Here is a 16,232-nt window from a genome sequence, read left to right on the forward strand (position 1 = left end):
TCTATTTTTCTAGCCTTGTCAAAGGAGAATTTCTCACACTGTTAGAACAGGATATAAAGTTCATCTATCTATATGTTACTGTGTTGTGATAATTGTTTTTATGGGTCATGTTTCAGGAATCCTGAGTTATCATATCATATCATAGCTACCCTCTGAATCCCAGCCCCTTCTCAACACTTTGGTAATGAAGATCTAATAAGCAACTGGAGCAAGTAATTCCCTAACCTCATTATAAAGTAAACACATGGATCAAACCCCTCTGCTCCTACACATCACATGCAGCAACTACCACACCTACGCCACACTTAATCCCTGTTTCTCCTGTTTTTAACTGTCAAGCTTCAAAGTTAATTAGATGCATAAAAGATACTAGTAGACTCCACTGATCTGCTGTAAGAGGCAGCAGCATACACAGACTTTTATCAATGACTGCAGCTGATGCTTCATTCATCACTGTGGCTCTTAACACAAATTCCCACTACAAGCTGCTCTTAGTTTACCACTTTATTTTAAGAGGTGAATTATGGAACATGTTGCTTCCTCTGCTGTAAACGGAGGATTTCTATGCCCTGTTAAACATGTTGTAATGTAAACACTTTACATTACAGCCCCCACGTGAGCTGGCACCTTGCAATGAAACAAACATCTTCAAGCTGCAGTCACAAACCGACACTGTACTTCATCATGCCCAAATTTCTCGCTGCACTTGAAGAAGTACAAAGACGGTTTCATATTTCACAAAGCATGATTTTCACTGGGCTGAAGGTTACCATCCCCCATGACTGCAAACCGAGCTGGCTGGAATAGACCCCTGCCCCTATCCCCTCTCCCTCAGATTCAAGTCAATGTATTTTTAGTGGGAAATTAAATCACGTCGTATTGATGTTTGCGGTTACTCTAACCGCACTGTTTCAAGACGAAACTATACAATCACAAAACGACTGAAAGGAAAACTAAAAAGTTGAGATATCTGGTATTCCTGGCAATTTTTGTCGCATTGCAAATATTTGCTCCACCAGCATGATGTTCTTTTGACTGAACATGTCAAGTCGCTGCTGCGGGAGCTCGTGCAGATGTGGAGCTTTGCAATTTATGACCCCACGAGCGGTTCCGTTACAAATCTGTCGTCTATGGATTCACATATAACACGAACTATTAGCTATTCTTTCCACTTTTTGGTCAAAACATTTTCAACATTGTCATATTTTGTCACCTGTGTACAGTGCTAATGTGGCAGCCAGAGATGGTCAGACAGTGTTAAATTACCAACATGAGTCGAGCAGCTCGCGCTAAGTCTAATGTTACAATATGCTTCTAGTTACAGCATTATGACTGGGTTTTACGCTAGTTTAAAGGATGCAGTAACCTTCACGGAACGTTTACAAAGTCTTAGATTAAAGTTGAAAATGTGACACTACTACAGTGTGAAGAAATTACCTGAAACGTGTGATAAAATTCCCCTCTTTATTTTCTTCCCATCCTCACTGAACAGCAAAGGATGCCACCGTGTCCAAGAATTTAAATCCCCGGGTCAGATCCATGATTGTCCTGTCTCTGATATCAAATGTACTCCTGCTGAAAGAGGCGGCGGCGGAGAAGGACCCAGGCACCTTTTTCCAAAGGGATTCTCCGGGTGGATAAGGGTGAAACTTGCATTTGACCTGGTCCGGTGATGCTAACAACAGGTTCGATAACAAACAGGGATATCCGTTAGTTTGACCCTTCTGCGACAGAGAAGTGCTTTTTCTGAGAAACGAGAGTGACTGACAGTTATTCACATGAAATTGCCCCTATTATTATCCGCGATAATGGTACTTACCACTCTATTGTTGGGGCGCGAGAAGCAGCCCATGCAACTGCTGCCGTGCTCGTGGGAGGCTCGCGGATAACGTGCTCTTTCGCTGTATTGGCTACTTATCTCAAACCGTCATGTTGTGCTGTCCAATCGATTTCAGGGAGGGTGATGATTTGTTTAACTCTAGCTGAAGAAAAACCTATTATTACTTAATAATTTGCCCACTGCGCCATGATTTGATTATACTTTATTTACTTTTCACAAATGGATCTAGCAAAAGTTGAAAGAGAAAGATTAAATTATGACATTTGAACGAAGAACTGTTTCTGGGGAGTACTTTTATTGTCATATGCAACATCATTTTTTTTATGTAAAAATAACACAGTAAGAAAACATCTTGGAAAGGAAACATAACCAAATTAAAGTGCTCCTCGTGTCAGAGCTCCAAAACTCCTTAAAAGAAGTATATTCTGTTAAATATTAAGAATTTTGTTGTTTTAAAATCGATTATACATATTACATAGAGTCAGACAAAAATGGACCAAAAAAAAAAAAAAACACAAAAAATGTCAAATGGGAGTAAATAAAAAAGGAACCGCCGAAAATGTATGCACATTACTAATGCATCTCTTTTTATTTCTATGTTCTTCACGAGTATTCATTTCAATTTTTTATTAACATATTTTTTATATTATTATTATTATTATTATTTGGTATGTTTTTTGTTTTGTTTTTCTTTTAGTTTAGTCACCTTTGTTGTAATCTTGCATCCAGTGTTACTTTATATTGTATCACTATTAATGCTAGTCTTTCGGGAGTTTTTTCTTTCCTAATTTTCAGGTGTATTTCCAAAAAGGAATATCACCTGGTTTGTTGTTGTTCTGAGTTTTCTTTCTGTGCTTGTCTTGTCACTTATGTCACATTCACCTTTTGTCACATTATCACACTTAAATTTTAAAAATTTGGAAACAATGCGTCCATTTTCAAGAGAGAAAACCAATATATAATATTTAGACATTTATTCCCATCTCTGGTACTGTTTCTGAAATAATTTTAAAATCCTGAGGACCCCATACAAATTATTGTTCTGCTTAAAAAAAAATCAATTCCTGTTTCTGTCATTACTCAACATTTTGTGTGAAAATTTATGTGTTCTGAGCATTGGTACTGAGGTCCGAAAATTATCATATTTTTCCATTTTATATTTTCTTTCATGACCGGACGTACCGCCCTCCTGCTTCCGGCGGATTCACAACATCCAAGATGTCTGCCGCCATAGCTTCCCTCGCTTCGTACGGTAGCGATTCTGATTCAGAAAACGAGTCAGAATCTAACACCAATGTCGAAAAAGCGGATCCAGCAAACCCGGACGCTACGGCTCATCTTAGACCTTTACAGGCCGGACAAACGATGACTCTGGCTCTTCTAAATTCTGCTCCCGAGGTTGCCGTGAAGGTAAGCTAACCGAGCTAGCTCACGTTCGTCAAGCGTCACAACGGAGTGATTTAGTGAGAAAATCTGCCCTGTAGGACTTAGCATTTATACACCCGTTGTTTTAATGCAATATAATTCAAGCTGAATAAGTGGGCACTAATTTCTTAGCGCTATTAACTATCGCCCGTAAGACGTAAACATGTAGCGGGAAACATTGAGTGGCCAGGAGGATACATCGTTTTCTTCCCACATTAAATCGCAATGGATAAGAAGGATAAGATGATCATTTACCATGTATTTCACCGTAAACATTGTTTCTCTACCTAACATTTCACAAGAACATAACTGGAGTGTTACCTCACCGGTCACTGTTGATATGTCTTCATAACAGGAGGCTGTTGAGACTGGCACACACCTGGACCCTTCGTTAAAAGAAGTCACTTATAATCCAACATATGAAACTATGTTCGCACCGGAGGTAAGTTTCTGAAGTACTAGTTTAAACCTTAAGATAAATTAGTGGTCGGACAAAGGATTATATTTTAGATGTCTATTCAGTGCAACGTGCATCCATTTCCAAAGTGGCATGCTGGACTTGAGCTGCTGGGTTATGTCGCTGACAGTGTTGTTTAGCAACTCAACTTGTTTGTGTGTTTTGATGAAGTAAAATCCCTAATTGATGACTTTAAGCTTTTGTGATCATTTTAGGTTGTTTATCATGTTGGACTAAGGATGTGTTACATTATTGGCATGACATTGTAAAGGCTGTTCATAAAGGGGTACCGAGGGGGAACCTTTTCCTGATCTTTTTTGGTAGTATCAGTTTTATAGGCTAGCCCATGGAATTTCACTGTCAGCAAAACTTTGATATCTGTTTAGCAATGCCAGGACCTGAAAAAAGTTGGGATAATGAAAAAGAGAGGCAATTACCCAAACAATATATTGGATCCTTTTCTGCTTCAGCTTTAAAGCTGATATGAGCCTGACCTGGGAAAATGTTAGCCAGGAGGCTTTCCATGCATTGAGGGCCCTTTAACTAGTCCCGTGATTGGGCCGAACCGTTTCTTTGGGTGGTCTTGATTTTAACATGGGTTTATAACTGCTTAAAGGTTAAAGGCATGGGCAGATGGGGAAGTTTCTTCTTACCTATCAGCAGAATGAACAAAGTTTGTGGAGTTCTAAGAAGAATCCACTAAACGTCCTTAACTGAAACTCTTTTTTATCCTTATCAAGGACTGACATTTTTCTGGTCTGAACTACACTGAGATTATTTTATGCAGTTGAGAAGAATTTTGTATTTCAAGCATGGTGTAAGGATTGCCCCGAGAAATCAATCTACAAATCATGTCTTGTTTTATGTTTGTGTCAAAACAAAAGACTGTCAAAGTAAGAGTTACAGGTAAATTTTTAGCAAAGGAGAGACTCACTGTTTTTTACAATTAAAAAACATGAGTATACATTGGTATCATTATCTGCCAAAATTGTTTTGCAAGGATCAGCATATCAGATATTGCTAAAAATCCACTGTCGTGCACCCCTAAGCCAGCACCCAAGGTAAAAAACCTAACATTATTTTGGAACCTGTAGCAATGGGTAGCTCATGTACTGCTTATTCTTAGTGATGGCTATGAGTGCTTCTGAACTCCCTCCTCTAGTGCTCTTACCTGTCTACTGAATGTTATGTACGTATGACCAGATGTGCTAAACTACCATAACTCTGAAAGTTATGTATCTGAAGGTCATACTTCTCATTTAAAATGCAATGCAAAAACTTAAATATGAATTTTAAGTCAAATGTGCGTTGCTTCCTTTCAGTTTGGGCCAGTTAATCCATTCAAATCACAGCAGATGGCCGCCCCCAGGAATATGTTATCTGGCTATGCAGAACCTGCTCACCTCAACGACTTCATGTTTGAACAACAAAGAAGAACCTTCTCCACGTATGGTAAGCTGGTCTGTGACCTCTGCGGGTTTGAACGATGCGGTTGATATATTGATCCAGACTGAATTTTAATGACTCTTCTCGTCACTCTGCTTCTAGGTTATGCTTTAGATCCATCTGTGGACACACACCAAGCTTCCTCTAACACCTACATTGGTGCAGTGGATGAGGCAGAGAAAAACAATGGTGATGCATTTGTCTGTGAAACAAACCTCCTTATTTATTTGTTTATTTATTAACATAATAGTATTATTTAGATGAGATGATAATGTGACTGATAATGTCTGGTGGCTCTTCCTCCAGGGCTAACTGTGTTTGAGAGCGGCACTAAGAAGACAGAGAAAAGGAAAAAGGTCAAAGGTGGAGATGCAGGAGAGATCGACAACTTTCTGGGGCCATGGGCAAAATATGCAGATGAGAAAGATGGGGCCAAACCATCAGAGGTAATGCTTCTGGCATGAGTGTTTGTGTCTTATTTAAGAGTCAACCAATACCGTTTATACCGGGCCGATAAGGGCACCGATTATTTGTAGTTCATGTGGCCGATGACCATGTGGAATCAATATGCATTTGTTACGACAAACAAAATGTACTTATGACGCCTCCCCAGAGGGTGCTGATTTCTCTTGAAATATATTTGAAAAACTCTCTCATTATTTCCTATTAGTCCATGTTAAGAAAACACTATTTGGTAAAGAAAACTTGATTAAAAGAACTAAGTGATGGACACAATTAATAATATTATTAATATAGGCTTACAGAAAAACTCTTGATTTGCTATCTCTTTATGTTCGTCTTGTCCAAATCTTTTGTCGTTAGTTTGACAAAAAATCTGACAGGATAAGACAATGGACAATGGCCATTCTGCGACTGCTCACATGAGCAGGCATGAAAAGACTTGGCACAGCTATGATTGTTTTCTGTGAGGCTTGGTGCACTTAAGTTTAGTATAAATACTAGAATTAGCAAAGTCAGGTGTAGGAGATAGTGTTCTAGCTTAGGATGGTATGGACAATGCAAGGGCAGTATGAAAGATATTACCATGTATTGAGCATATTTGCATATCGCTAGTGTTGGGTCAAAACCTTGTATCTCCAGATTTACCACTTTTCAGGAAACGAACAAATCCTGTATTTTTCAGGTAATTTAACACTGAATGGTCATGGTCAGCAGCTTTTTGACACCTTTTATTGCTTTGAAATTGGTTAGAATCCACTGACAGACGTAAAAGGTGACCAATAGCACTGATTTTAGGAACAAAATTAAAACCATAAAAATTGAAGTACAAGGTTTTGGACCGACACCAGAAATACGTTAAGAATTTACCACTAACTAGTTGCTACAGAAGCCCTAAATTGGGGATGTTGTTCACTGATTTCCTAATATGCTCACTGTAAAACCTTTATAATCCAGTCTCCAGATCAGACTCAGAAATCATGCCTGGATAATCCTTCCTACACTACACATGCAATCAGTTGGAGCTGTTTTAAGTGTGCCTATGTCTTCAGCACTGTATCACAGGACAAATCTGTTTGGTAATTAAGGGTTCATGCTTAATTAAATTTTCCAGGAAGAGCAGAAAGAGCTGGATGAGATCACAGCCAAGAGGCAGAAGAAAGGGAGGAATGAGGAGGAGGCTCCCGCAGAGGAGAAGACCATTCTGCATGGTACAGTGGACACTTGGCAAATACTGTTGAATAATGCAATGATTTATTATTTTAAATAATGTAAAGTGGGTACTTTTCAAAGAGTGAGCATGCATTTTGAAAATTTTCTTTTTGTGCCTTTTCAACTTTTGCTTCGAATAACAAATAAAAGCTGAGACAAGTTTAATGATGTCACTTAGTACTACTCAGCTGATAAAGTTGGCTTACTCTTCAAGATTTTGAGATTTTTTTTTTTACCCAGGTTGTCAGTGGTTAGACTCTTGTTTTATTATTTTTAAAGCACATGGAAGGTATTTCCATTTAGTTACACATTTATTAGTGGAAATTAAGACTGCTAAAAGAAAAATCTGCTGTTTAAAGTTCAACATGTTAGCAACCTTTGTAGAGTTGCACGCCTGTATATTTTGATTCTGTTGTCCTGCACATCTCTTCTTTCTCTCTATGACTCTAAGTGAACTTTCACATTCCTAGTACAGTATCCAAAAGCCATTTGATTTCCCTCAAATTATTTATCTCTACTCTTTCCCCTCATTCAGTTAAAGACATGTATGACTACCAGGGCAGATCATACCTCCACATCCCACAGGACGTGGGCGTCAACCTGCGTTCAGCAGATGCTCCAGACAAATGTTACCTGCCCAAGAAACAAATTCACGTCTGGTCTGGACATACAAAGGTGAGTGGGATGAGGCCTAGCCCTTCTTTGTGCACCACTGAGGAAAATTTTCTAATGACTGTTTGAATAACTCTGAAATGCAACATCTAGGGAAAATTCCAGCACACAGTCATTTTGAGCATTTCTGAGGCTTATAGTAAAGCCCTCCTGGGTACTTTAGCATGACATGATAACAAAACCAAAAAGAGCCACTTTCACAGACAGACCCGAATTATTCTGTCTCGTTCAAAACACTGGGTTATTCCGGGAAAGAGCTGTTCCAAGCTTTAGATCTGTCTGTGTGCTTCCGGGAGGGAGAAATCACTCAAGTTTTAAATTGGCTTCACTCGCTTTGTGCAGGAAGTTAGAGCCCCGGGAGTCTAATTTGAAATACAAAGAGGTATGAGGAGATAATAAGCATGTAGAAGTGCTGATGTCAAGATAATAGATAGAAAATGGCCCATACAGTGCTACCAAAGTTTGGGGTAATTTTTTCGGAAGAAAGTTTGGAGGAATGATAATTTTTAAATCTATTAGAGCATCAGTATGGTTTGCATGGTCTATCTGCTCTGGTTATATTATGGTTTGTGGGTGAAAATTGCCGGGCGACTCCCTTTGTTAAGAGCTCATGATAAGAATAATACCAGAAGAAAGAATTTCTACTATAACTGATATTTCTGCAAGACTGGCATATAATGATACATCATGGTATCTGTGGTATGTGTCACTGAAGAATATAAAATGTACCTTAAAAGGTAAAATGCAAAAATACTGCATTTCATCACTGCAGTTGAGTGACAGATTTGCCTTAAAATGCTTCATCCTTCATTCATTTTTACCTGACATGATCCTGTAGTTCACTTCCTTTCATCCAAATGTCTTCTTCCTCCAATTATCTTCCCTCACGTTACCTGCGTCAGATTGGTACAGATATCTGATAAATGTATAGTTTCTTTGAAAATAAAATATTGATGATAGTCACCAGTGATTTGATATTTTTTCACAAGTCAGGATAACAATATGTTGCCATATAAACATTTTGTCTTGGCGGTTGGTTTAGCTCTAGTGGTAGAGCAGGCACCCATATACAGAGGATACAGTCCTTAATACACCAATCCTGGGGTCTCATTTATTAAACTATATGTTGAATCCATGCTAAAATTGCACATGCGCCAAAAACCCAACTTTGCATGCACCCAAAAGAATTCAGATTCAGCACACGCATCTTCATGCAATTCCACCTTTATAAATCCCAATCCACCTGGAAGTGTCCACACATAGATCTGTCTCCTGTTCCGCCCTTTAACCTTAAACAGTCAATGCAAAGCTCCTTATGAATGAAAATGCCAATCAGTGAGCCGGCAGATCAAAGGCTTTCAGCGGCGAGCCACACTGGCAACCGGAAGTTGAAGAAAATACATTTTCTGACACTGAAACAGGAGACCTTGTGAATGAAGGGGTGGTTAGACAACAGCTTCAAACTAAAGAAAGAAAGAAAAGCTTTTGCTGCATTCAAGAACTCCTCTTACAGTGCCAAAAATGTCCACCTTTCTCCATTACACGAGTTTCACTTCAGTTTTTATTTGTTTATGGGGTCCGCACTAATTTCTTCACACAATGTCAGATCCGTCTTTGACTATGGGACGTTATCAGAGAGAATTTTGATTGATCCTTACAGGGTATTGATATGTAAAGTTTGATTGATGTACAAAGACTTTCATTCATTAATTTCAAAAAAGTAAATACAACAAAAAATAATCAAAAATCATTCTCAACAACAAAATGGACTTAAAAAAAATGAAGAATAACAGACTATAGCTATAGGTCAGTGGCTATTTTCCAAAAAGGCACAAATTGAATTCATCAAAGTCAAAATCTGCACAACTGTGGCGTCATAGTATAATTCAGTTCTGCGAATTTCAACCCAAATTATTTGACTTTAACTCAAAATAAATACATTTTTGAAAATGTAAAATTTCTAAAGTACAGAAAGGGGCTTTGTCCCTTTGAAAACAATCATGGTTAAATGCATCTGTTTCCCCCTCTGTATTTCACAGGGTGTTAGTGCTATAAGACTGTTTCCCAGATCTGGTCATCTGCTTCTCTCCTGCTCCATGGACTGCAAGATTAAGGTAAATAGCTGTTTTTGGTGCTTTTTAAACCTAACCTAAACCTAACAGTTGATAATAAATGAGTTCAAGCATGTGCATTTTTTACCTTTTTTTTTTTTTAAGAAATGTAGATTAAGTTTTTAAAGTTTCTTTGTATAATGCTGTTTTTGAGGAGATTCTATGCAAACCTCTGAGAAATCCAGTCTTGTTAAAAGCTACAAGAACCAAAATGCAGTTTTAGCCTTGATGTGAAAAGGCCAATTTGGTGAGCTAGCTTGGTTTTACTGTGTTGATCAAGACTAAATTAAAAGCTTCACATTATAACTTGTCGTTTTTTCCATGACAGCTCACCAACTCTTTTCATTAGAAACACAAACATCTGTGTTCGCTTATAGTTTATTGCCGCTCTCTCCACAGCTGTGGGAAGTATACGGCGAGAGACGATGTATACGGACGTTCATTGGTAAGTGATCTCAAATTTTGTCAATGATATAAATGCATCCCATGGAAAAGAAACAGGATTTTCCAATACTGGCCACCAAAGTAAAATGTTAATGAACAACAGAGGATCATCAGCAAACATGCTGGCATGAAATATGCTGGAGGTCAAAAACGAATGCAGTCTTGTGGGAAATACAGAGCGGTGACAGACGGCGGGCTCAGCATTACTGCAACACTAATGACATGTCTGCTGACTGCTGACACAAAGTGTGTGGATTATTTATTTATTTATTTTGGTAAATAGATTGGGTCCGAGGGGGTAGCAACCTAATGTGTGCAGGTCAGTCTTCCCGGAGGCAGCTCACTGTCTGAATAGAGATTGTTTGCAGCTGCGGTTCTGCCTGTCAGCTCCTTCACAGGATATGCATTATTCAGCAGCTGAGGGGTTTGAGGGGCAGGGGAGGGCACAGACACACACAGGAGTTGACATGCAGGCAGAGAGAACACAGTTTAGGAGTGAGTAAACTGATGGAGAGTGACTAGCTGAGTGGGTTGGAGAAGAAGCAGGGCTGCAGATGCTAGGTTTTTTTTTTTCACCACGAGTGTGAGATGTACAAAATATTAGGTTTCAGTTTGTTGTTGCGGCTTTGCTCCATGTTCTCTTTTCTGCTGTGTTGACAACTGTAATCACAAAAATGATAGATAATTTAGTTTCTTTATTTTTTTTATCCTCTGTATCTAGACATTTTAGAAAATATGTCTTTCTGGTTAAAACACAAGGCTTTTCAATTTACTGTAAAAGATCTATGCTTATTTTCCAATGGGACAATTGCAAACATAAAAGTTTTTCTCTGGCCACTGCTCGACCTCATTAATCCACATCGAGCAGATCAATCTAAGCAACCGGAAATGTGCAAAGTGTCTGGTAATAATTTAATTAATCAATCCAATTCCGTTTTAAACTTAGCCATAGTAAAAATAAATACATTCAAAGCTGCTGAAGGCTGTTTGAAGATAACTTCAAATCTTTTAAAACTTGTTAAAATGTTTTAAAATGTTATAATCGTTTGGTGCTAGTGATGTTGGCTAATTTAAGCTGTCCTCCCTGTCTCCTTTGGCAAATAAACAAAGCATCTGCTTACAAAAAAGAAGTGTTTTACATTCTGATCTGCCTGACCAGACCTGCATTAGCAACAAATTGATGTTAACACTACTTATCAAATGTTAAAGAATGTCAGCGTCTTTCTTGTGTTATGCTTGCATTAATGTAATGTTAGCTATCTGATAACATTGTAGCTACTTTATATTAGTGGAACATCCCATACTCCGTATGAAAATGTTTAACTTACCTTCAAACATTTGTCAGCCTTCTTCGTGATTGTTGATGAGGTCAATGGTTTTCCACAGAGTGGAATCTAAAGACACCATTTTTCATAGTTAACTGGTTTAGGAATCGAGATGTGAAATACTCCTGGGTTATGATGTGGATAGCTTGCAGACATTTCAAACACTTCTTTTAACACCTATTAACCATATTGAAGTGGCGAAATTAAGTTAACAATTTCACTGCAACAAACTGAAAAGACCTCGCTTGAACAAAAAATTGTCTAACAGGAAGTAGTTGTTGTTGTCAGAGGGGGGCTGTCTGTTGGTGGATCAGCAGATCAACTAGAGAAAACTACAAAGGATGCATTGATTTATTATATACAAGCTAACCCTGACTGGTTGTTAGAGTCAGACCTGAAACATGAAATACTAGAAAAGCACTCGGTGAGCGCAGACCTCCGCCATTAGCCCTGTCCCCCAATAGTAAAGAATCCTTTTAAAAATTCCTGGATCCAGACAATGATCCGGATCACTCCCAAAATCTAATCAATCTTCCTTATGACATTTCTCAAAATCTGTCCATAGCATTTTGAGTTATGTTGCTAACTAACAAACCCTGCCAATCACATAACCTCCTTGGTGGAGGTAATAAACGCACAAACCAACAGATTAGATACTTGTTTATTCGAAGGAACAATCAGTTTAATGTGAGTGACTTACAATCATCTTTTTTTGATGTCAACCAAAATGATGCATATTTTAGCTTTAAAAAACTTTACAACTGATGTTTTAATATTTATTTAACCTTTAAACCAGCAAAAGCAGCAAATCCCTCTTGTAAATGCTGTTGTACTGAGGAGTTACTCACACATGCAAGGCACCAGGCCACTTTTTTTTACCTTCTTCCTCCCACCACTCCATAATGTGGCCTTTTTACAGTGCGTGCGTGTTTGTGAGTGGGTGTTCATGTAACTATTGTCTGGGGGGGTTTGATAGTGGGATAGGGTGGTTGCGGGTGTGTGGGTGTGAGGGAACGACTTTAATTGTCTATGTTAAGCAAAATGTGGGGGTGGGTGGGTGGGTTTGAGGCAATGTTTTTATTTGTCTATGTAAAGCACTTTGAGTTACATGTTATGTATGAAAAGCGCTTTATAAATAAAGTTTGATTGATTGATTGATTTTACCATCTTTCTCTCTCAGAAGTTGAAGTTCAGCTTTTTTTCTCACTCTCCTCTCAGAGAAGTGTGAAGCTGCGTCTTTTCCTGGCATAATTCAAACTATAAAGTTGACAGCTGACAGCATCCATGCCATTGTTTTCTCAGAGCTGCTGAAAAAAACCAGTGAATGTATAATTTAAGAAATGTATAAAGAAATAGGTGCATTGCTTCACAGATAACCAGATAAATAATACATGGATACCACCATCAAGAGCTGTGCAATTATAAGTAAGGTTAATGTTAGCCAAATGTTATCACTTTTTGCTAGATTGGTTCAGTTTGTCTATTCCATCATCTGCAGCTGTAATTAACCCGTAAAAATGTTGCCCATCAGTGCTGTGAGCTCCTGGTTAAAACAATTAATCATATCCCTCATTCAGTTTTCTGAATTTTAAACACCATTTTAATGCAGTCAGATTACGTTCAAGGTCATTCAGCTACAATCAGATTGGTTTATATTTATTTAGTGGAGATAAAAATCTTTTTAATTTATTTTTGATACTTGAATCCTTTTTTAGGCACTGTAGCCAGTTAGAATTATTAACCTGTTGAATTTTTCTAAACAATTTATTAGCATAGAAATTGTACATTAATGAGCCTGTATAGCACTTTAAGTGTAAATGTATCTTTGGAGTATACATATCTGTATTTAATGAACACACATTATCACAGCTTTCTGCAGTGGTGTCCTTGGCTTCGCTTTGACAGCGACGCAGGTTAAAGAAAGAGAGCAGGCAGGCACTTAGCCTCAGTGGGCTTTGTTATCGTCGTGGAAACGGTGTAGCCCTGATAAAAAAGCCCATTCTAACAGGGGTAGTGTCTGCGAATCCTGAAACCCACAGGGGAGCACACATCACCTGCGCTGAATGAGGACGAGGCCAAAAGGCTGCACAGATAGGATAAAGGAGAGAAAACAGGAGGGGAGAAGAGTTGAAAAGACAGTCGAAGTGTGTACATTTTTCTTCCTTCTTTTTTCCTCTCCTACCCTAAGATTTACTTTCCCTTGTCTCTCTTACTTTTCTTCCTTAACACCCTTGATTTGTGTTAACCAAATTCCACTTTTCTCCAATGAAATGTGACTCAAAGGAAGACAGCAGGAGCTAGACACGCTAACATCTTTAATATATTTATCTATGTGTAATATAAATGCCCTCCTCTTCTCCAGGCCACAGCAAAGCAGTGCGAGACATTTGCTTCAACAACAGCGGGACGCAGTTTCTGAGCGCCGCCTACGACCGCTACCTCAAACTGTGGGACTCTGAGACAGGTACGCTCCACCGCTCTGATGTCTCTTCTCTGTTCACAGCCTCACGCTGTGTTTCTTCAAAACGACTGAATCAAGTGAGATGTACTCCGCATGAATGTGTCACTTATTCAATACACTCTCACTGAGGCATTTGGTACAAGAAGAAAACTCAGGACTCAGTTTTTTCAGTGATACTCTTGAATGGAAATTCTTTGCTTTTATTATGTACATACAAAGGGAAATCATAACATAGTGTGCTTTCAATCTGATGTAGCCTTGATCCTAACAGACATCGGGTAGATGTGAATGACAGCAGCAGAACTGAACTTTCTTGAATAACTCCTTAAATCAGATATAACTCCACTGAAGGCAGTTTCAGTAAATTGTGACTACTTTGCCTTTATATACAGAGTGAAGTTGCACTTGTACTTCTTTGACTATTGATACATCGTCTATAAGAAATAATCAAGCAAAAATTCTTAACATTGATCCCAGCTTCTTTCAGCTGCAGGTTTTCTGAATTTCTGGACAACTGGGATTGGACAACTGGTTTGGCCAGCACTTTGAATACATACATGCTGATATTTGTAAACTTCTTAATTACATTATTTATGTAAAAGATAATTCAATTCTAACCAATCCTTCCCAGGCTTCTAATTCTGTTCAAATTAGTGAAGTGGCACCAGTACTGCCATGGAGCTGGCCCAAATTATCACTTTAAATTAAAGTCTAAAAGTCTGAAAAAAATTGGAATATTATGGGATCCCTACCTGTTATTAAGAAAGATGCGGGCATAATAAACACCAAAAATGTAGATAAAAATAAACTGGAAAGCACTGATAAGGCATCGGCAAGAAAAAAGTGAAGTGTGCCTATTTAAATAAGAAAGTGCTGGTAGATTTAGCAGTGCCCATCAAACAGACTTACCTGTCATTCCACATTGACAGTTTCACATATTCATGGCAGCACATAGGGAGTTCAGTGCTGCTCAAGTTGATAACAGCTGTATTCTGTCCTTGCCTAGGGATCTGGTCCATGAACTGCTTTGGTCTTTTCCTCTGTTGTGTGCATTTTTGTCTTGAACATCTGTTGTTCAGGGCTTTGAGAGGGGGGAGTTGGCTCCTGTCCAAAAAAATGGAATGGGCAGTGTGGCTAGGAGGGTTTTTGTTGGGCCTTTGTTGGTGGTGGGGTTGTCTTTTTCTTGGGTATGCATCCTTAGACGGAGATTTCTGAGTGTGTCGAACGAGTGCAGAGGTGAGGTTTGGTCTTTGACCTTGGTTATGTTGTATGTAACCTGAGGTTAAAGGAATTGAAGAGCTCCATGTCTGATATTATTAATACAGTTGTGCCAGATGTTTCAGCGAGGCGGCAGAATTAGTATGTGGTCTCTCATATTTTTATAAAAGGGCCTATTGAAGAATATTTGTATATTGTGTTGGTCTTTTTTGCCTATTTGGGTTCTATGATCTCATTGGTGCCACATATTTTCCTCTCTTTTCTCCCTGCTGCTCCTTCGTTTCCATTTCCACCCCTCTCACCTCCAGATTGCCAGTCCAGCAGAGGGCAGAAAGGAGTTAATTCCCCCTCTTGTTCACAGGATCCTCTTAGAGCCACAACATTCAAATACAGTTGTTAGAGCCGTTATACACTTTAGTTAAAGAGTGTTTAATGTATTGTGTTTTTTATAAGGTTTTTAAAGTTTTGTCTAGTTTAAAGTTCTTATTTCCTGCTGTTGTGTTAGTGGAGGGTGGTTTTGATTGCAATGTACTCATGATAAGGAGTAACACATCAATTATAGATTTAATACACACATAATGTCGGTAAAAAAAACTTGTAATTCTTATCTAAAGAGCCTCTCATTGCTGTAGTTGGTTTAATTTCCTTTTTTCTCAGCTCTTGTCCTTGCATCCTGCTGTGGTTCACCTCTTCTGAATGAACATAAAGAAATACTTTTCTGTGTTACAGCTCAGTTGCCTGCAGAGACAGAGAGCAAACAGCACTGAAAGTTTCTGCCGTGTCCTTACATTTCCAAAAAACTTCAGTGTACCTTTCCGAGCCACCACTGAGGATTATTCTGCAACTCTGACTTTCTGTTTCCATCCTCTTAGAGCCACAACATTCAAATACAGTTGTTAGAGCCGTTATACACTTTAGTTAAAGAGTGTTTAATGTATTGTGTTTTTTATAAGGTTTTTAAAGTTTTGTCTAGTTTAAAGTTCTTATTTCCTGCTGTTGTGTTAGTGGAGGGTGGTTTTGATTGCAATGTACTCATGATAAGGAGTAACACATCAATTATAGATTTAATACACACATAATGTCGGTAAAAAAAACTTGTAATTCTTATCTAAAGAGCCTCTCATTGCTGTAGTTGGTTTAATTTCCTTTTTTCTCAGCTCTT

The 16,232-nt window shown here is 38.4% G+C and overlaps 2 protein-coding genes across 4 annotated transcripts in view; one reads left to right on the forward strand and one right to left on the reverse strand.

Moving 5' to 3' along the window:
* wasf1 (WASP family member 1) overlaps positions 1–1,938 on the reverse strand; it is a 114,331-nt gene extending 112,393 nt beyond the window's left edge. For all 3 annotated transcript variants that reach the window (XM_041805416.1, XM_041805415.1, XM_041805413.1), the window contains exons 1-2: positions 1,820–1,938; positions 1,438–1,675 (exon numbers count right to left, since the gene is read on the reverse strand). The gene's annotated coding sequence lies outside the window, so the exon portion shown is untranslated. The remainder of the gene's footprint in view (positions 1–1,437; positions 1,676–1,819) is intronic.
* A 1,105-nt stretch (positions 1,939–3,043) lies between these two features.
* Positions 3,044–16,232, forward strand: part of cdc40 (cell division cycle 40 homolog (S. cerevisiae)) — a 29,239-nt gene continuing 16,050 nt past the window's right edge. The window contains exons 1-10 of the mRNA XM_041805556.1: positions 3,044–3,250; positions 3,621–3,707; positions 5,045–5,174; positions 5,271–5,357; positions 5,475–5,614; positions 6,742–6,838; positions 7,375–7,514; positions 9,551–9,625; positions 10,022–10,067; positions 13,754–13,855. Of these exons, the coding sequence (XP_041661490.1) occupies positions 3,059–3,250; positions 3,621–3,707; positions 5,045–5,174; positions 5,271–5,357; positions 5,475–5,614; positions 6,742–6,838; positions 7,375–7,514; positions 9,551–9,625; positions 10,022–10,067; positions 13,754–13,855 (1,096 nt within the window). The 5' untranslated portion in view covers positions 3,044–3,058. The remainder of the gene's footprint in view (positions 3,251–3,620; positions 3,708–5,044; positions 5,175–5,270; positions 5,358–5,474; positions 5,615–6,741; positions 6,839–7,374; positions 7,515–9,550; positions 9,626–10,021; positions 10,068–13,753; positions 13,856–16,232) is intronic.

This window comes from Cheilinus undulatus, linkage group 14 (genome assembly GCF_018320785.1).
Source record: "Cheilinus undulatus linkage group 14, ASM1832078v1, whole genome shotgun sequence".
In the NCBI taxonomy this organism is placed as follows: domain Eukaryota; kingdom Metazoa; phylum Chordata; class Actinopteri; order Labriformes; family Labridae; genus Cheilinus; species Cheilinus undulatus.